At 33.8% G+C, this 19,239-nt stretch overlaps 7 protein-coding genes across 9 annotated transcripts; 3 read left to right on the plus strand and 4 right to left on the minus strand.

Moving 5' to 3' along the window:
* Positions 1-147: 147 nt before the first annotated feature.
* Dera (deoxyribose-phosphate aldolase) lies at positions 148-2,726 on the minus strand. The gene is made up of 8 exons (XM_065369874.1): positions 2,134-2,726; positions 1,826-2,034; positions 1,446-1,752; positions 1,247-1,369; positions 962-1,003; positions 603-893; positions 453-538; positions 148-379 (listed from the first exon to the last, which is right to left on the minus strand). The coding sequence occupies exons 1-8, from the start codon at positions 2,159-2,161 to the stop codon at positions 215-217; spliced, it is 1,251 nt and encodes a 416-aa protein (XP_065225946.1). The 5' UTR covers positions 2,162-2,726; the 3' UTR covers positions 148-214.
* Positions 2,727-2,969: 243 nt separating this feature from the next.
* Positions 2,970-5,158, plus strand: CSN3 (COP9 signalosome subunit 3). Its single transcript, XM_065369872.1, has 8 exons — positions 2,970-3,182; positions 3,278-3,526; positions 3,595-3,812; positions 3,881-4,078; positions 4,150-4,301; positions 4,370-4,529; positions 4,612-4,725; positions 4,797-5,158. Exons 1-8 carry the CDS (start codon positions 3,122-3,124, stop codon positions 4,941-4,943), a joined length of 1,299 nt encoding a protein of 432 aa, XP_065225944.1. The 5' UTR covers positions 2,970-3,121; the 3' UTR covers positions 4,944-5,158.
* Positions 5,159-5,199: 41 nt separating this feature from the next.
* LOC135849430 (putative ATPase N2B) lies at positions 5,200-7,348 on the minus strand. 2 transcript variants are annotated; one of them, XM_065369871.1, is made up of 8 exons: positions 7,111-7,343; positions 6,776-6,965; positions 6,523-6,711; positions 6,213-6,454; positions 5,962-6,133; positions 5,749-5,889; positions 5,549-5,668; positions 5,200-5,476 (listed from the first exon to the last, which is right to left on the minus strand). In XM_065369871.1, the coding sequence occupies exons 2-8, from the start codon at positions 6,893-6,895 to the stop codon at positions 5,351-5,353; spliced, it is 1,110 nt and encodes a 369-aa protein (XP_065225943.1). In that variant the 5' UTR covers positions 6,896-6,965; positions 7,111-7,343; the 3' UTR covers positions 5,200-5,350. The 2 variants fall into 2 exon arrangements, with proteins under 2 accessions (XP_065225943.1, XP_065225942.1); XM_065369870.1 differs by having other exon boundaries at positions 6,776-7,348.
* Positions 7,349-7,721: 373 nt separating this feature from the next.
* On the minus strand, positions 7,722-8,423 carry LOC135849436 (uncharacterized). Its single transcript, XM_065369878.1, has 3 exons — positions 8,338-8,423; positions 8,058-8,257; positions 7,722-7,970 (listed from the first exon to the last, which is right to left on the minus strand). The coding sequence occupies exons 1-3, from the start codon at positions 8,365-8,367 to the stop codon at positions 7,910-7,912; spliced, it is 291 nt and encodes a 96-aa protein (XP_065225950.1). The 5' UTR covers positions 8,368-8,423; the 3' UTR covers positions 7,722-7,909.
* A 13-nt stretch (positions 8,424-8,436) lies between these two features.
* Positions 8,437-10,912, minus strand: TfIIEalpha (transcription factor IIEalpha). Of its 2 annotated transcripts, XR_010559534.1 has the most exons (8): positions 10,710-10,912; positions 10,294-10,601; positions 10,084-10,212; positions 9,781-10,007; positions 9,509-9,707; positions 9,187-9,430; positions 8,717-9,032; positions 8,437-8,551 (listed from the first exon to the last, which is right to left on the minus strand). XR_010559534.1 is itself a non-coding variant. In XM_065369873.1 (7 exons), exons 2-7 carry the CDS (start codon positions 10,585-10,587, stop codon positions 8,857-8,859), a joined length of 1,269 nt encoding a protein of 422 aa, XP_065225945.1. In that variant the 5' UTR covers positions 10,588-10,601; positions 10,710-10,912; the 3' UTR covers positions 8,621-8,856. The 2 variants fall into 2 exon arrangements, 1 of the variants encoding a protein (XP_065225945.1); XM_065369873.1 differs by lacking the exon at positions 8,437-8,551 and having other exon boundaries at positions 8,621-9,032.
* Positions 10,913-11,035: 123 nt separating this feature from the next.
* LOC135849427 (protein MMS22-like) lies at positions 11,036-16,319 on the plus strand. The gene is made up of 20 exons (XM_065369867.1): positions 11,036-11,371; positions 11,442-11,670; positions 11,742-11,891; positions 11,959-12,109; positions 12,173-12,508; positions 12,585-12,761; positions 12,844-13,073; positions 13,140-13,240; positions 13,309-13,478; positions 13,553-13,826; positions 13,897-14,022; positions 14,090-14,303; positions 14,390-14,474; positions 14,540-14,734; positions 14,815-14,985; positions 15,081-15,228; positions 15,300-15,535; positions 15,617-15,816; positions 15,892-16,083; positions 16,155-16,319. The coding sequence occupies exons 1-20, from the start codon at positions 11,260-11,262 to the stop codon at positions 16,216-16,218; spliced, it is 3,561 nt and encodes a 1,186-aa protein (XP_065225939.1). The 5' UTR covers positions 11,036-11,259; the 3' UTR covers positions 16,219-16,319.
* A 61-nt stretch (positions 16,320-16,380) lies between these two features.
* On the plus strand, positions 16,381-18,740 carry LOC135849429 (cytochrome P450 302a1, mitochondrial-like). The gene is made up of 8 exons (XM_065369869.1): positions 16,381-16,684; positions 16,827-17,064; positions 17,164-17,339; positions 17,411-17,615; positions 17,688-17,847; positions 17,921-18,166; positions 18,256-18,462; positions 18,549-18,740. The coding sequence occupies exons 1-8, from the start codon at positions 16,537-16,539 to the stop codon at positions 18,657-18,659; spliced, it is 1,491 nt and encodes a 496-aa protein (XP_065225941.1). The 5' UTR covers positions 16,381-16,536; the 3' UTR covers positions 18,660-18,740.
* The last annotated feature ends 499 nt before the right edge of the window (positions 18,741-19,239 follow it).

The following is a 19,239-nucleotide window of genomic DNA, read 5'->3' on the forward strand; positions in this document are numbered from 1 at the left end:
AAATAGAACATTCTACGATTAAAATAAAATAATAGAAAACAAAATTATCGGCGCAGGTTCGAACCAATAATTCGCAGGCTCAGTTTCGTGACGCGTTAAAAGAGTTTAGAGTTATCGAGAGCATACTGTATAATAAAACTCAGTACGTAATTGGTATAAATAATGTGAAAAATTTTATTACTTACTATATACGACAAGCTTAAAATAATATCAGTCACGGATTAATATGATGTAACCTTTGTTCGATACTTTTCAATACACCGGAAGCTCCGATTCTAAACAACGATAACCAATCAGCGCCCAATTCGGTGATTACCAGGTTGATCCATTTTAATGAATCTTCTGCCGTACGTATTCCACCGGCAGGTTTAAAACCAATCTGAACATATTAATTTAAAAAGTTACCAATTGAAGCAAAGTTATGGTATTTCAAAATAAAGAAAATAATTTACCTTTTTGCCAGTCTTGATATAAAAATTTTTAATCGCACGACACATCACAAGTCCTGAGGTGAAAGTAGCATTCACGGCTTCCTTACCTATAATGGCAAATAAAATGAACTCGAGAAATTGCATTTTCTAAAATTAAACGTGTCAACGTACCAGTAGAAGTTTTAATATAATCAGTCCCTGCCATCATGGCAACCATTGAAGCCTTATAAACATTCTCTAATGAACCGCATTCACCCACAGCCAAGATTGTTTTCATTTTTGCACTACCACATGCTTCCTTGAGAGCTTTGATTTCTTCAAATAATTCAGTCCAGCGATGTTGCAGTACTAAGTATCTACTGATAACGATATCGATTTCAGTAGCTCCATTTCGAGTAGCGAAATTAATCTCACTAATTTTAGATTCCAACGGATACAAACCGCTGGGAAAAGCGGCAGCAACTGGAAAATTAATTAAAGGTTTGTAATACGATGTTCGTTTTGAATTATAAATGCGTGAGAAAAATTACCGGAAGCGATCGGAATCCCATTTGAGCTGTTATTTGAACCTTCTGAAAACAAACGAACAAAATTCAAATTAATAAAGTAATGCTCGCAAAATCGAACCCATTCTAGGAATCTTTTAAGTTCACAAAATTAAATAACTCTTCGATAAGATCGAATCTCTCAGACCGAAATTTCCGCTAAGTATCTTCAGAATTAATTAAGTCGATAGAATCGCCAAAACATGGTACGAATTAGCATACAAATAAGTCGCGAATAAACTAGAACACGATCATAAATAAGTTATCAACCTGTTGATTTGCTTGACACGAGAAGTTTCTTGGCTCTTAACGAATCGGCAACAACACTAACAAAAGCCGGATAAATACATAATGCTCCAACCCTTATGGTCTTCTTCGTTTCGTTCTTGCAATCTACAAAATGATTATCGGAATTGGTCAAACCTCGAAAATGATTTGAAAATGTAAAATCAACTAGCGTTGCACATACCAGTTGAATCGTCTCCCAAGTATAAGAATTCAGCCAGGGATTCGCTCAGTGATTTTTCATCATGTAAATGAAAAGCTTTCAAGAGCTGCTTAACTTCAATCAGTTCATGGTCAGTTAATCCATATTGCTCATTCAACGAAGTATCGGCTTGTTCGGTTACTTTAAAATTGAAATTATCATCGGTTGTATCGATACTCACTACCACTGAACTTTTTCTCAGCGTCTGGGTCTTGATGATGTTTTTGATTGAAGTTGTAACAGAGCTCAGCGCTTTTTGAAATAGTTTCTCAGAGAGTGGCCGAGCACCCTGAAAATGAAACGGAAAACATGCATTAGTACAATAAATTAACATCGTGAAATCATCTGCAGTCCATGATTACCTTATTAACAAGAGCTGTCACATTTGAAAAAGAATCGTCGCCAAATAACGTACTGTAATCGATTAATGTAACTGACTTCAACAACAGAAGAGATTCTAAGGTTTTGTAGACGTTGTTCGGTTTTTGATCGAATAGTTTAGCACGTTCCAACACTGTCCATTCGTTAACGTGTACTTCATTAAGCCAGCCTTCGTTATACATATTTATAACTGCGTAATGAATAATAATTAGATGAAAATAGGATTGTATGGGAACAGATGGTAGTTATTAGTTGAAAAATAACTTGAAAATATACGTAAAATTCTTACTTGCAGGAGAGATCTTTTCAATGGACATAGTTTCTGATAAAGATTAAATATTATTGACAGCAGGTTTTTTAGGAGCATCTAATCTGGCAGCAAGTTGCTCTTTGACCCTCTGTACTTCGAGAATATCTTCGATACAGTCTATACAAAGTTTCTTTTTCTTATCAACCACTTCTTGCGAAACGTCAGTACCCGAATGTTGAATCCGAGTTGGTGCACCAATAATTCAAAGGAGCATTTTTTTGATGTACTGAGGGTATGTTTTCAGCCACTGCTAGTCGAATGTATTCAGGATGTGATAATGATTTACTTATTGTCGTTGTATTGATGAAAAATGCTCAAAGGAACTGGGAACAGCCATCGTTAGAATCGTCAATGAGATAAGACGATTTCGGAATTCGGACACCAACAAAACTACTACAATTTTTCGTTCGTATGAGTAGCATTACCGCGAATGAACGTTCAGATCAAGTATCATTCTGAGAGTAGTCATTTATCAATTAAACTGAATAATTAATTATCTATACTTTTCAATTCTCATTTCACTATTCTCAAATCAAATTCATGTCACAAAGGGTACGAAAAAAATAGAAAAATAATTTTTTGAAAAATGCTTTCCTATCATTTTTTTTTACAATTTTGAAAAATCAACAAGAACAGATTCGTTCTTTTTTTAAAATTTGAATTCAATTCTTTCTCATTCGTTTGAAGCTCAAACGGATGAGAATCATTGAAAGAACGCGCGTCTTCGAACGAATCATTCGCGAGAACACACGAATGTCATGTTGTGAAAACAGCAAGTTGTACAAAACACTTGATTACAAAAGTCGAAAAAATTTTTCTTGGAAATCACAATTCATGAAAATTCGGCGATTACCATATTTTTAAAAACAGATTTCGTTATATTTTGTAATAATTAGTTTAATTTGTATGAAATTCAGTGTGAGAGTTGAGTAATTCTTTGGATAAACTGGTTGTTTTTTGATTGGAAATGGCCGCGGTCACTAATCTCGAGGAGTTCGTGAGTCAGGTGGAAGCCTACACAGTGAATGGTAATGCTGAAATTCCTATTGTAATCTTTTATATCATCAAATATCCATAAAGTTCATATTTCTAGTTAACTACTGCGACATTTCATCTATTTCAGGCAAATTCAGCGATCTATGCGAGTTGTTGAATAAATCTAACGAACTCCTCGTTGCTCAAATCGATCAGCTCGACTCGTTGTTGGAAACATTCAATTTGGAAAACCATACCATGGCCATACTTGCCATTTTGATTGTTAAAATGAACGCTGTGCATACGAATAATCAATTCAACAGTGCTTTATTCACCCAACTCACGGATTTTGCGATTAATGCGAACGCAAATCAAGTGCAAATCGTACCGGAAACTTGTAAGTTTTCCCTGCTGTTACCGGCACGAGTAAATCTTTTGAGTTTTGATTTAATCAACATGTTTCAGTTGCCGATTTATTTCATCTGTACACTCGGACAATCATAGAATCGAGAAAACCCGAAAGTGGAATTTATACGTTAGAAAGAGCTATAACGAAATTACAAGAATCCCCTACCCAGTTGACGACTTTACATTCGGAATTATGTCTGCTTTGTTTGCTCAGTAAGAATTTCAAACCAGCGATTCAAGTCTTAAACAGAGATATTACTACAATTTCTAAGGAAGTGAGTCTCGTTATTGTAGTGTAAACGTAGTAATTATTCTCTATGTTGATCGAGGTTTTGTTTTCCAGGGCGGACAGAATTTCGATACGAAGAGTTTCTTGCTCTATTATTATTACGGTGGTATGGTTTACGCAGCTGTGAAAAATTATGAACGAGCTTTATATTTCTTTGAAATAGTTATCACTACTCCGGCTATGACTGTATCTCACATCATGTTAGAAGCGTATAAAAAATATATCCTAATTTCCCTCATCATCAATGGAAAAGTACGTTTTTAAAAAAAAATTCTTCAGCTCACTTGGAATATCCTATCTATTGATTTGAATATTTTTCGTAGATGATCAACGTACCAAAACATACTTCTCAAGTATTAGGTCGTTTCATCAGGCCTCTAAGTCAAGCATACACAGAACTATCCACCGCTTACCAAACAAGTAGCTACGAAGAAGTCCGAAATTGTATTAGTAAACATACAGAAACACTTAACAGGTATTTCTACGATTCAATTCATCTCTTAATTTATTATCCAGTGTTTTTCAATGATATTTTTATTGCAGAGACAATAATATGGGCTTAGCTAAGCAAGTGTTGGCATCTTTGTACAAAAGAAATATCCATAGACTGACCAAAACCTTCCTTACTTTATCCTTAGTGGATGTCTCGAATCGAGCTAAATTAGAAGGTGTAGAACAAGCCGAATCTTATATTGTCGATATGGTAATGATCAACTTTAAATTAGTGACGGAGTTTTTTCATTTTTGTTTCCAATGTGTACGTATTTTTATTTTATTTCTCTTAGATCAAAAGTGACGAAATATTTGCCACGATCAATATCAAAGATGGCATGGTGATTTTCCACGAAGATCCGGAAAAATATAATAACCCGAAAGTATTAGAAGAAATTGAGCAAAAGGTGAGTATTTATTTTCATTTGAACTTTTAAAAGGATTCCGACAATTTAATCGCTCCGTGTTTTTCTTGTAGATCGACAATTGTGGTCAAATCGATCAGCAGATAAGAACCATGAAAGAAGCCGTAGAGCTCAATTCTGCCTACATTAAAAAAGTCAATTTTGCCGGAGAAGATGATTTAGGCCAATCTCAATCCAGACCATCCAATTTTTCAGTTTAATTTCCATTTGAATAATATGTTTTACCGTATACTCAAGTCGAATGTATGATATATTTATATCGAGACTTCGATGATTGTACAAATGAGAAAAAGAAATAAGTAACACCATAGCAGATTTTTAACAAACTATACCGTTATTAGAATTACTATTTTGTATTTTTCATTTCCTCTCCCTCCTTCGAAAGCTTATGTTAATAAATTTTCATTAAGAAGTTTTTAGTTGTTTTTTTTTCTTTTTTATTGAAATGAAACTGAATAAACAAAAACAAATATATATTTCCACACACCGTACAATATACCAGGAACCAGGAAAATTAATTGAAATGAATTAGTAAATAAATTAAAATGAAATGATGAAGGTAACTATATGGTCGGTGGGTTCAATTCAAATTTCAAATTGTCAATTATTAAAGTTGTCTCAATTTTTCGCGATCTCTGTAACTGGGTGTTTGCATTTCTGATAATCGTGATAACGTTCGGTCACACGCGAACAACTCCTCATGTCCAGTAAAAATGTTTGAAGAAGCGTTCTCCTGAAATCGTGTCAATAAAATTATTGAATATAAATTTGAGCTATTTTTACGAGCAAGGTAAATTTGACATACGCTTCCATGCTGAATATCCAAATCATCCATCAACGTTCTCATTTCATCTCTAGTATCGTGACTAGTATCTTTAGAAAATAATACTTGTATAGGGACGTCAGCACTGATGAAAATAATTACCTAAGACATAAAAGTACTCAAGTCAACACTCACTCCACAGGTAATGAATTAACACAGGAATTAATACGATAAAAACTTACATGATTATCATAGAAAGTATCTATCATCGTGATAAATCTTCTGGCTTGATTTCTTAATTCTAAACGAAGTTGAGGCACATCTCTAATAATAATAGTATGAAAAGCTTGACTAAGCTGAAGGTAATCACTGGCACCTAAAGGCTAGAAAAAAACGACGAAATGATCAAAAAATATTCTCAATCCATTTTCTCTAGAAATAAAATCACAACTTACTCGATCACAAAGCTCATCAAAACTAGAATCTAGGACTTGTCCGCAAGCTTTCTTAAAAGTAACATTCCTACCCATAAAAGTGAGCGTTCGAGGTCGAACTATATCGTTTTCTAAAGAACAGAGATATTTAAAAACTGAATTCAATTGCTCATTCGCATCACAGTCAGATTTTCTGAAAAGAAAAAAAGGCTGAAATTATTAAACACATTAGACTACCAAACTTCAAGAACGTGATACTTGATAAAACTTACATAAAATAAGCGTGATTTTCACCGCCGATATTTTTCATTCTGTAATCAATACCGGAGTCTAAACAGGCCACTTCGCAGTGAGCTTTTAAAATAGGAATAAAGGGTACAAAATTCACTCTTTGCAATCCATTTTTGTAAAGGTCATCGGGAGCTCTATTGCTCGTAGCAATAACCACAATTCCATTATCGAATAATTCGGTAAACAACCTCTTGAGTATCATAGCATCCCCAATATCTGTGACCTAGTTAAAAATGAACAATTAATTCAAAGTAATCCAATAACGATAATTTTCATACCCAATATTGGTACCTGAAATTCATCAAAACACAGTAACCATGTTTTACTGCTAATTAATTCAGCTACTGGAGGAATAGGGTCAAATGGTGACGGTTTATCTGATTTCGGATCGCGTTCTGCCATCGTTTTTTTCACTTCATGTATATGAGAGTGGACTTCAATCATAAATTCGTTGAAATGGACTCGTCTTTTTTCATCCATCTAGAAACAGGAGGCTATAAATGATATGATTTTTTCCAAATGGAATTCAATATTAATATGTTACCTTGCAACAGCTGTAGAATAAATCCATCAACATGGTTTTACCGCCACCAACAGCACCGTACAAATAAATTCCTCTGGGCTGATTCAGAATACGTTTCTTCTTAGGAATGAACTTCCACATGAAACCTTTCTTCGGTGGTTTGTAGGATTGCAAATTTTCGTAAACGTTTTCCAACTTAGATATGATGTTTCTTTGGAATTCATCATTAAGTAATTTATTTTCTGATACCTTAAGGTCATACTTTTTTAAAGGAGACAGAACGCCAGTGTTTTGTTGACGATAAAACAGACATAATGGATTTGGATAGGGGGTAGAGTATTTCTTGCAAAACTTACCAATGAGTATGGATTTTTTTGAGTAATGTAAATATGTGGTGTTCATTATTGAGTACTAGAATAGTTACTATATGCACAATTTATAACTTTTGTTTTCGAATTTGAAATATTTGAGTTTGAGTACTTTTTGCGGTCATTTTCGCAGAATTTAGGACACTTATCAACTTTTCTGTCTCTTATCACATCGTGCATGTCGTCGTCCAAAATCAAAACAGCGCTGCGAGTGGACAAACGCTGTTTGTTCAACTTTCGAATTAAAAGTTTCAAAAAAAAAAAAAAAATATGGCCCGTTCTGAATGAACGCGAACGAGGGTATCACTGGCTAAATAAGGTGCTTGTTAATGGTTCATTATTCAACACTTTTGAAATTTTGAATCGTTTCTCCAGTTTTCAAGGATCAAACTGATCAAAGAAAGTTAATAATAAATCAGCAAAATATTCAAAATCAACGTACCTACCTACCTGGTGCCTATCTGTATCTATCAATTGAAATCAATAATTAATCATCCACATTAATTGCTCGCAAAAATTATGCATACAGACGAGTTAGGCGAGCTGAAGAGAGTAGGTCTAAGTAGGTACTAAATAAAATTGAAATCAAAGTCAAAGCGTAATTGAATATTCATCTTTAATAATTTGCGAATAGTGTGAGCATTGAGGCACCACTCTTCGCAAAGTAAAAAAATTGGTTTTTGTACAAACGTATTATAAATGAAATATTTCATTAAGTTTACTATAAAATGTTGCGGATATGTTTAACAGATGATTTTCGATAGCATCTCGAAACGTATAAAGAAAATCAATAGATAGCATACGGATATGGTGTGCCATAACGTACTCCATAATTATTGGGAATGTAACTAAAAAGAAAATTACAAGATGAACATTATTTTTAAAAAAGAAAAAAAAAATATACCTACTTATTTCAAAATAATATGCATTCTTACTTGTACGCATATCTATATGATGACGATCCAGCGAGCCCGAAGTCAGGGCTTAGATAGCCTGGAGCATAATACGGATAGTATCCAGAATAGGTGCTGTAGTAGGCATTGTAAGGAGATGGTTCAGGAGCTGCGTTGGGGTTCGGTCCTGCGACTGGGGCAGCGAGCGCGCAGCTCAGACAAGCGAAAACAACAACGATCAACTAAAAATAGAAATTTGGAAATTGAGATGAGTAAAGAACACTTCGAAATGAGTAACGAACTAAATTAACACCGAACGTACCAATTTCATGATGAAAAATTCGTAAAACATTTACTACTGACTCACAAATCACAACTGTATAAATTCGATGGTCTTCCTTCCTATTTATATAGAAACGATGAAAATAAGTTAATTGTTTCCATTAATGATGTTGTCGTTTCACATAAATGCGATGTTTATGTAACTCGATGGTAATATTTAGGCCATTAAAGGCAAAAAACCATCAAAATGTCACCTGCGGTCATATACATCGAATTAGTTGAATTAGATCATTATAGATAATAGTTTAACAAAAACAAAAACAAACTCGTAACAAATTTTTATTAAAAGTACAACAACTTATTATACGATTTTAAGCTACTTGAAAAAAAAGTATGAAAATTTGCAAAAGTTTACCTACTTTTTGTTAGCTTATCAAGCTCATGAAAAAAATGTTCAAATTTTTTACTGCTCCACAGTTAGAATTTTAACAATTGCATGCCGAGTACGAATAAAATATTCGTTTGAGGAAATACTCGTGCATTCAGATTGAGAAAATGATTAGGCGAGCGTATCGTCGTAGTATTCTTGGAAAACTTGGATATAATGACTTTTTTCTTCTTGAGTCATTTGACTGACAATACTTTCATCGATATCTGTCACCGGTATACGGCGACTACCGACAGGAATCATTGGCACTTCGTCGTCATCATCATCACCATCGCCGTTACTATTACCTGCAATGGTTTTCAAGTACGTTATTAATCAATACTATTTTTAAAATTTTAACACTTGTTGTAGCCATGTCTACGATCGCAGAACTTTTTTCAAAAAAATCCCGCGATCGTAGAAATGAACAATTTGAATTATATCTGCAGAAGTAAATTGTACCAGGGTAAGGATTGTAGAAGTCAGGAATTCCCATTTGATCAGGTTCATCGCCACTGGAATCACTACTTTCTTCATTATTCTTTATACTGGCAGCGGCTAAATTGGTTTGATTCTGAGAACCGCCACGTTTCTCGTGTTGTAATAACACAGACATAATATCTTCTGTATTTTTAGTATTCGTAGCAGAGCTACTAGGCGCAGCGGTCGGGGCTGACGTGGTAGCATCGTCTAGCATCATACTCGCCTAAGTTTCGAGGAAAATAATTATCATCAGATTACGATAAATTCTAAATTTTCTTAAATTCAACACGAGTACACTCACTTGACTGGTTTCAGCATCGATAACGGTACTTTCTAATAACCAAACTGGTCTTTCTTTAGGTGCTTCTTTTCCTTCAGCCGACGAACTTTCATCGCCGATGGTTATAGCAACTTCGGTTTTTTCTGGTCCCTTGTGTCTAGTTGCTTCACCCGACCAAACTTGATCTCCAGGTCGATTTAGAGCTGTTTTACTATCCTTACTGTGTACCACATAAAAACATTTGGTAAGATTCGAATACGTCCACAGGGAAATGAATAAGTAGAAATATATACCCTAAAATAGAAGATATGTCGACAGGTTCAGGTTCCAGTAATTCAGGAGCCAGTCTTAATCTTTCGACTTCTCTTAACAAAACATACAATGGTTCAAATTGACTATTAAATCTGGCGATCATCGATCTTGAATCGTGTTTTGGCAAAGCTGATAGATCTTCTTCGACAATATCGTAACAAAATGTGCATCGGAATTCATTTGTTGTAATATCGAATAGCTGATCAGCCTGGAATCAATTTCATTATAAGAATGATGCAAGAGATACGAAAAATATCGAATACGTAATCTTCATTTATATTTACTTCTAAATCTGTGAAAGTTTTACAACATTTGTGACATATAAAACTCGCCCGACTTGTTGCTCTTCTCTCTTCAGTTTCCATCTTTTTTCGCATCACATCCAATTTGTATTTTACTACATTTACAAAGGTCTAAAAATTCAAAAACACCGGTAAAGTGAACCAGAATTATTCAATAACGTGATAAGACAGTGCAATACGTATAATGCATACCTTATAATTAATGAAATAGTAATTGACTTTTTGAGCTTTGCCATCTGGTCCTGTTTCCATGCGCAGTCTTACTTGAATAAATTTATCATTTTTGAGTCCTGCTATTCTCGATCTTAACATTTTTCTTTCAAATTTAAGTAATTCACAAATATCATCTTCCTTCATACAAGGATTTCGAACCAACATATCGACCACAAGCGCATCCTCAATGGTGTAAAACCCTCTAGCTACCAGTCTAGCTAACTGCTTCAAGCTACTAGGAACTTCAGTCACCAATTGTTGAGCTTCCGCCATGGTTCAATGTACACCTGAACAAAGGTACAATTTGAGAATGAATTATAAATAAGAGTTCTACCGGGCTGTCTGATAAATTGTATAATGAAGCAAAAGTAAGTAGTCTAGAGGGATTCACTCACCATCCACGAATATTGGTAAAACGCAGAAATGCAATTCAAATGCAAAGCTTCTTAGGTCATCATAACAATTAAATTTTCACGATAATCAAAACTGAGCGGATTTAAAACAAAAATACTTATATTTTCAGCCTTCAGGATAATTTTCACAATTATTTCAATTTTGTTCAGTTTTAGAAAATTATTTACGAATTTTTTATCAAAAGATTTTTTATTTTTTTTTTGCATTTTCAGGTCAGGCTCAGGATACGTTCAGGTCAGTGCAGAGACAGGTGACGTCACACTTTGCTGATCTCTGATTGGCCATTCTGCCTTAAAAGCCAAAAATCAAAGAACAAAATTTCAACTTTTTAAATTTCGCGGCAGATTTTTTTCTTCAACAACTTCAATGGAAAAATATTTTTGATTTTTTTTATCATTATCACATAATTTAATGAATTTGTGTAACATTTTCCAAGTGATTGAAGTGATGAATTAAGAATATTTCTTTGAAACAAAGATTGTATGGTTGAAATAACGCTACTCCCTCGTGATCTACCATTGCGGTCCGATAATGTCTGATGAATGGGTTATAACACCGCCTTGTTCGCCGGTATTCGGAAGAAAGAGTTCAGAAAATAGTAATTTACAACAATTGCTAGATAAGAATCATGTTTCTGTTATATGTAAGTTTAAACGAGACCCTCGATAGATGAATTTATTTGTTCCTCTATTCAAAATTTGCTATTTTTACAGCTGATTGGGATATTAGAATGTTTACCTGTAAAGGTGAACTATCAGAACATAATGATACCTTTCACGAGAATGGTTACGTGAAGAAGAATGATTTACAGTTATTCGATCAAGAATACTCTAATGCAGTAGTTTTCGACGTTAATTTCAGTACAATTAACCTGTTTGGGTTGAACTTTGACAAAGGATCAGCGTTGTTGAAAGAAACAGATGAGGTGTTTCGATTAGCTAAGTAAGCCCTAGTATGAATGCTTATATGATGTTGAAATACATAAGTCTGATTGTATCTAATCTTATTTTTAGAGCATCATTTATGCAATTGGACTGTGCATCGACGATGAATGTGAACAGTTTGGGAATGAATGTGACAACAACTCGAAAGACTGTAAATTATGCTAAATCCAGGGAAGATATCGTGAATTTTCTACTATATGTACGAAACTATGTACAGAGGTGAGATTGCATTGTGGAATCGCCTGTAATTTTCACTTTTTTCTGATAAATATATTTTTCTTGTTAGAATATGTATATGTAATAAGTACAAATGGCTAGCTGAGTCTCTGGTTCCAAAATTATACGAAGAGTTGACAACTTTTCGATTACTGTGCGGACCCATTACTAGTATTCCGGATTACGTTATAAATTATTCAGCTTCTTCATCGGGTGATAGAGTAAGTAGATATCCTTCTCCATCAGTTCTATTATTTTGGTATTCTAATATTTTCAATTTACAGTCCGCTCAAGCATCCTATCATTTTTTTCACTGTCAACTTGATATCAGATGGCTTCACGTAACGCTTCTCTATCAACTCATTTCGTTCAAGCAACGTTTTAAAAACGATAGCGAAGAGAGTCAGTACTACCACCGTGACGTATTGACTTATGAAACACTAGATAATAATTTATTAATGGTGACTTCCGATTTAATTACAATTGCGTTGAAGCGATTCCAAACCGTGCAGATTAATGATTTATACGTCAAACCGTTATTCACTTGTACTTGTATTCGAGAATTTTGGAAACTTTTGCAGTACTCATCTGACAAATTGCATAGTAATAAGGAATCTATGGTGAGAATTTGAACATTGAATTCGTCGATTTATTCATAGCGAGATGACGACTAATTTATGCGTGTATATGTTTTAGTCTTTTTGGATGTTGGTAAATCGCATTTGTGACGACATATTGAGCCCAAATACCGAACCAGAACCTACAAACTGCTCAGTTTTGAGTATACCTCGTAAATACACCTGTTCGAATCCTACAGCTTTCATACTCTGGTTATTGAAAGATTTAGGAAAATTATACAAAATTGATAAATCGGTAAGATCGGTTTCATAATGTCATACTGTCTTACCTATTCGCTTATCACTTGTCCTTTTGACGTGATGAATTACTTTTACAGGAATCCAGAAACAATTACCAACTACTTGAAACTGTTTTGAAATGCTGTGTCAACGCCGATATACCAGAATCACAAATGCGAATATATCTCAATTTAATAGAGAGCATATTAAAATTCGACTGGGAAATGAGAACCGAACCTCTAATCTTACTATGGGAGTACTTCCATAAGAAACTAAATTTACAATTTTTCATTCCTGGTGGTAATATTGGTGGATTGGCGGTTATTAGGTGAGATACGATTCTTTTTTTTTTCTCATATACCAGGGTAACGAATTCAATTATTTTCATTTTCAGCAAAAGTGCTCTCGGTTTATTGACTCAGATAAACTCAAGACTCGATACCGCAAAACCTGAAAGAAATGCCGACAGTTTTCATTTATTTCTTCGATTATTAGGTAATGATTTCAGTTTATAAAAGTTTTATCGAATAAATTACCTAATATTTTATTTTTTCCCCTGATAGGACGCAGTCTTCGTAAATGGCAAGAGACCCCACGATTTTGGAATCAGTTGAAAGGACGAATTTATTCGAAATTTTCCGCCGCCAAATTGGCTACTCTAAATGAGACAGGATTGTATCACTTTATCGCTTTATTCATCACATTAGCTATGACTGCCGATTTACAAGAAGTGGTTCGTAAATTTCATTGAAAATATGTTTGAAGAGAAAATTTTGTGTTCTGATATTTTCATTTTTTTTATTACAGAGCACGAAGTTACAATCGTTCTTGAAATTGTTACCACTCGACTCTCTGGATCATAAACGTCTACAATTGGTTTGGAAAGTTCACATATCTTTGGTTCTCTTGTTTGCTGAGCGTAATCAAGATATCAGCGGTGTTTCTAATTCTCTACTGGATATGGTTGACTCAGCGGCAGCTCAGCACGATTGCTTAAATTTGATGAGAATTTTTTCCGAAGGGTTCCAAGATCTTATCGATTGTACAAATAATTTAGAACTGGGACAGTATATTTTTATAGGTGAATTTACACTGTTTTTAAAACATAGATTTTATTGATTCAGTTTAATCAGAATCTTTCTTTTTTTTAGGAAATTGGATCCCTCAGTATTTGTCAATTTGTGGAGAATCAGATGCTAATCGTCTTCTAGAGTCTTTGCTTACTCTAATAAATAAACTTAATTCGTTATTATCGGTACAAATTCCCGTTAGTCAAGGTAATTAGTTGATTTTTTTAGAACTAAATGCTCTGAAAAATGTTCTACTTACCTTTTTTGTTGACAGATAACCAATTGCTCTTGATGCACGGTGAATTATGGGAACACCTTATTCCATATTTGAAAAAAGAATGCTGCAGTTCATCCAGTCCTTATCAAGTGGCTGATGTCGCTGCCATTTTGACTACGTTGTCATTAAAACCATGCTTTGCTTCAACTGTTCGAACCAAAGCTGTTGATTTTTTCAATTATATGATCACCTGTGATGTGATCGATGTAAGGTGAGAATCTAATCCTTGTGAAGAAATAAAGTCATCGCCCCTACCCTCATGAAATATTATACTGTAAATTTTAAATCAATTTTCAGATTATTATGTCGATATCTCGGTCAAACCTCTCGTAGTAATCATTTGCATAACTGCTTAAGTAATAATAGCATTATTTTAATCAAGGTAAGACGTCTTTGCTTTATTTTATTTGACAAAAACTCGTAATAATTGAGAATTCTCCATTTTAGGGTTGGCTCAGATGTTCAATCTTGACACCGAGCTCTGAAAGCAGCACAGCTGACTTGAACGAATTCACAAATTATGTAATCACGTTACCAGAACTCGAATCGTTGTTTTCCGAAACAAACGTCGAGTTCGACGCAAATAGCGATCACTTCGAGATATTTTTGAAATCTTTGGAACGCAAATATACCTCTGTCCTGGTTTGTTTCTTTCAATATTTCATCATGAATTAGCTTTCAATATTTTCTCATCAAACTAAATCTCTCATCTTTTTTCACAGGATTTTCAGTCCAGAACCAGACTCTACAGTCAAGTAGCGGGATATTTTGCGAATACTGATCGATGGCTTAATCACATATTGAAAGTGCCCAAATCGTCTGAAATCACGACGCACGTTTATCAAAGTTTCGGTCTGATGATGTTCAAAATTCCTAATTTATTGTATACCAAGGTAAACAAATATATTAAAAAAATAGCAAAAAATCTCACATTGTTGAATTATTATTTATTTGTTTTTTGTTCTGTTTTATTTATTTTTTTTTACAGTCTCGATCGAATACTCTTTTGCAATGTCTTCTTGATTTATTGCTGCTATCCGTCCAAGCCAGAAATCCTCAAAATAGGTTAAATCCTTTAATAAGCGAAGCTATAAAAAATTCGATACACTTGTATATTCAAGGTTTATTCAAATTAGGTAATGTATTCTCAGCTTATTCGATCTCTTCATCTCTTGAAAAAATGATATTAATCATATTTTACTTGCAGATCCATTGAATGATTCGTATATTATGAGAAGTATTCGGGAGCTGGTTACGATCTACGTGCCTCGTTTAATTGTTCCAAAAGGTGTCATAGCAGCGAGCTCCAATTCCAAACTATCCATATTGAAATGTTTCGAAAACGGCGAAAATTGCATTCTCATTAGAAAAACCATCCTTGAAGTTCTATGCATCACGTACATCAAAAAAAGAGCCAAATCACCGCATCAGTTCGCATATCAAGTAATCTCATTTTCATACACCCTTCCCCCTTTCATGTCTATTGAAGAGAAAAATCGTCATGAACGTTTCTTTTGATTCTAGACACTGATATTCTTCAACGAACTAATAAGAATGTACAGAAATACACTCGAAGTGATTGAATGTTTCGTAAAATTCGCTATGGAAAGCATCTGCGACGTGTTTATGTTCTGCGATGACCTCAGTCCATGTAAAAGAGAATCTAAAGACATAATACATTTCATCATGGACATGCATATGTTACGAAGCGAAACAACTTTAGGGTATGGATTTTTGTTATTGAAAATTTACATAATTCTTATCACCTGCTAAAATCTAATTTGTTTTCAAAATCGCAGAAACGAACTTATGAATTTGTTCTCAAGATTGTGTCACGAACATTTAGCATTTAATGCGCGAGTATTGTTCGATCTATTTCACGATATTGTTGGAACTGCTCCCGATCTCGTGGCTCGATTTACTCCACAGTTCTTGGAAAAAATTAAAGAAGTCGAACATAAACGGGGAGTTGGATTTGATCGAGCGTTGAGGTAATTTTTAATCGATACGAAAAATTTATCTAATGCAGTGAGAATAAGTTAATTTTTTTTTCTGAATACAGGAAAGGACTGGAACGTATTGATGAAGCGTTGAAGAATATTAGAAATAATCAGAAGTATATGTAAATATGGCGGGTTTGTTTATTTTTTGTAATTGTGATTTTATACTTATTCATGTGTCAATTAATTTGTACAGAATTTTATAATAAATTGTTCTGTGAATCGATTGTATTTTTTTTTAATTATTCGGCGAGGAATGGTCCAGCTATAAGGGGTTGGAGGAGGCTGGATTTTGAAAATGAATTTTTTTTCGAATATTATAAATTCGAAAAATAATTCTTTGCCGCTGAAAATATCTGATATTTTGATTTTTTTAATTTTGTTTTTTAGTTACAGTTTGAGACTAAAGAATGATCTGAAATAGGCGGATTGAAAAATCTCAAAATGATTTATAAAATACCGAACATCGGATTTTTATGTAAATATCCCAGAAAATATTCTACCCAGATAACTCCGAAACCATTTCACGAAATACCAGGACCAAAATGTCTGCCGATTGTTGGAACTTTATGGAAATATCTACCATTGATAGGTAAATATTTACGTTATTGTTTTAAAATTTGATAAATTTTTGAAAGAAAACAACTACGTCGTCGTTACAATGACCGAAGAAAGTAAAGATAATGTGTATAGGTAGGTACCTATAGTAAATTTGTTTTGTTTTTTCTCGATAGGAAAGTACAAATTTGACAGGCTTCATTGGAATGGCTTCCTAAAACTAAAAGAATTTGGTCCGCTGGTACGTGAAGAAATGATTCCAGGATTGCCTGTGGTATGGGTATTTAAACCTGAAGATATCGAAATGGTGTATCGATGTGAAGGTCGTTACCCAGAACGTAGAAGTCATTTGGCTCTTCAAAAGTATCGATTAGATAGACCAGAAGTGTATAATTCTGGAGGACTTCTTCCAACGTAAGTGAGATTGAAAGTACGAAGGGAGAAGGAAAGCAAAAAATTCACATAAAAGGTACTTTTATTTCTTTAATTTTTTTTCCACATTATTGATTTCAGTAATGGACCAGAATGGTGGCGACTTCGCAGAATTTTTCAAAAAGATCTGAATAAAATTCAAAACGTACGATCGTATTTGTCAAAATCCGACTATGTTATTAAAGATTTTATGGAATGTAGAATATCAAAATACCAAAATGATTTCTTACCGGAACTAGATAGATTATACTTGGAACGTAAGTCATGTAAACATTTTAGGATAAATTCTGCAATAATCAAAAATTAACTAGGTACCTATATGTTTCAGTTACTGGCCTAGTTGCATTTGATGAGCTTCTGGGATGCTTTAGCGGTAAAGAAATCGAACCCGGTTCGAAGATGTCCGAGTTGATCGATGCGGTGGCTGTGATTAATGGCAGTCTTTTGAAAACCGATAATGGGCCTCAGCTGTGGAGAAAATTCGACACACCTTTGTACAAGAAATTCTGCAAAGCTCATTTGTATCTAGAAGAGTAGGTGGCTTATTAAAATCATTTTATTCGGATACAAAAAAATATCACTAAACGAATATTGTGTAATTTCAGAATCGCTAAAGACTTCGTTTATAAAAAAGTGCTTCAGTTAGAGGAGAATCCCAGTGCTGCTCAACGCTCGTTATTAAAGCAATATTTGCTTAATGAAGAACTCGATATTAAAGACGTCATTGGCATGGCTGCTGATCTGCTTCTAGGAGGAATCCACACAGTATTGTGCTATTTCATTATGTCGTACTTTTTTTTACTTTTTTTATTTCATTAAATACGAATCATTTTTACAGATGTCGTATACAAGTGCATTTGGTTTATACCATTTATCCAGAAATATACCCGAGCAAGAGATAATGTTCGAAGAATTGAATTCGTTGATGACCCGGAATGATTCGATTACCGAAACAATGCTCAATCAAGCAACGTATACGAGAGCAGTGATTAAAGAGATTTTTAGACTTAGTCCAATATCAGTCGGCGTTGGTAGGATTTTAGCTAAAGATGCTGTCTTATCTGAATACTTCGTACCCTCCGGAGTAAGATGACCAAACTATTCCTATTTTTTAGTCTCGATGATGAAGTTGTATAATTTAGTAATTTTTTTTCCAATGTCAATCATGAATAGACGATTGTTGTGACTCAGAATCAGATCACATGCCGATTACCAGAGTACTTCCAAAATCCTGAAGAATTTAAACCAGAAAGATGGATCAGGGGAAATCATCTTTATAAAAATATCCATCCCTATTTGGTTCTACCTTTTGGACACGGACCTAGAACGTGTATAGCTAGGAGATTAGCTGAGCAGAATTTTCAATTATTTTTAATGAACGTAAGAAACGAACATTGAAATAGTAATACACATTTCCTTCTGGCAGTTTTTAAACAGTGATTAAAAAAAATATATCCATTTTGCAGATTATCAGACGTTATAAATTAGAATGGAAAGGAGACGATGTCCTGGATTCGATATCAATTCAAATCAACAAACCGGATAAAATGGTTCAGATTGAATTTATGGAACGTTGAACGTTACTAGAGTTACAAATAATTATTGTGAATCTCAATTTTTAATTTTATTATTCCAATTTAACATCGTGTGATATTTTATTTTCATTTGTTAAATATTTCTTATACCATCCATTTACTCCGGTATAATAAATTTAATTATGAGCAGAACTCTTCGCGTTTTGAAATATCAGTAGGTAATGAAAATGAATAGATTGGTAGGTAAACAAACAGAGCTACCTTGTATTTGTAAACAAGAATTCGAAAAACAACATTTTAGTGCATTTTTATCAGTTAGAAAAAAATGTACATATTTTGAAAAAAAAAAACAGAATGCAAAATATTCCACGGCTGAATAAACGATCAATTTGAAAAACAATAATTTCTGAAACACACGCGTTCAAACGGAAATGCTTGTTTAAAAGTACCTATCTAAGTATTTCATGTTGTTTATTTTTCAATTCAAAAATTTCCATTTTTTCAATTGTTTTCGAACACGTGGTAAATGTTTCAAACTTTAGGTATGCGCCCGCTTTTGTAATTAAATTTTATTTTGATCAACAAATCAAATTCCAGAGCTGAAAAATAGGATTTCAAGGTC

Source organism: Planococcus citri, chromosome 5 (assembly GCF_950023065.1).
Source record: "Planococcus citri chromosome 5, ihPlaCitr1.1, whole genome shotgun sequence".
NCBI classification, from domain to species: domain Eukaryota; kingdom Metazoa; phylum Arthropoda; class Insecta; order Hemiptera; family Pseudococcidae; genus Planococcus; species Planococcus citri.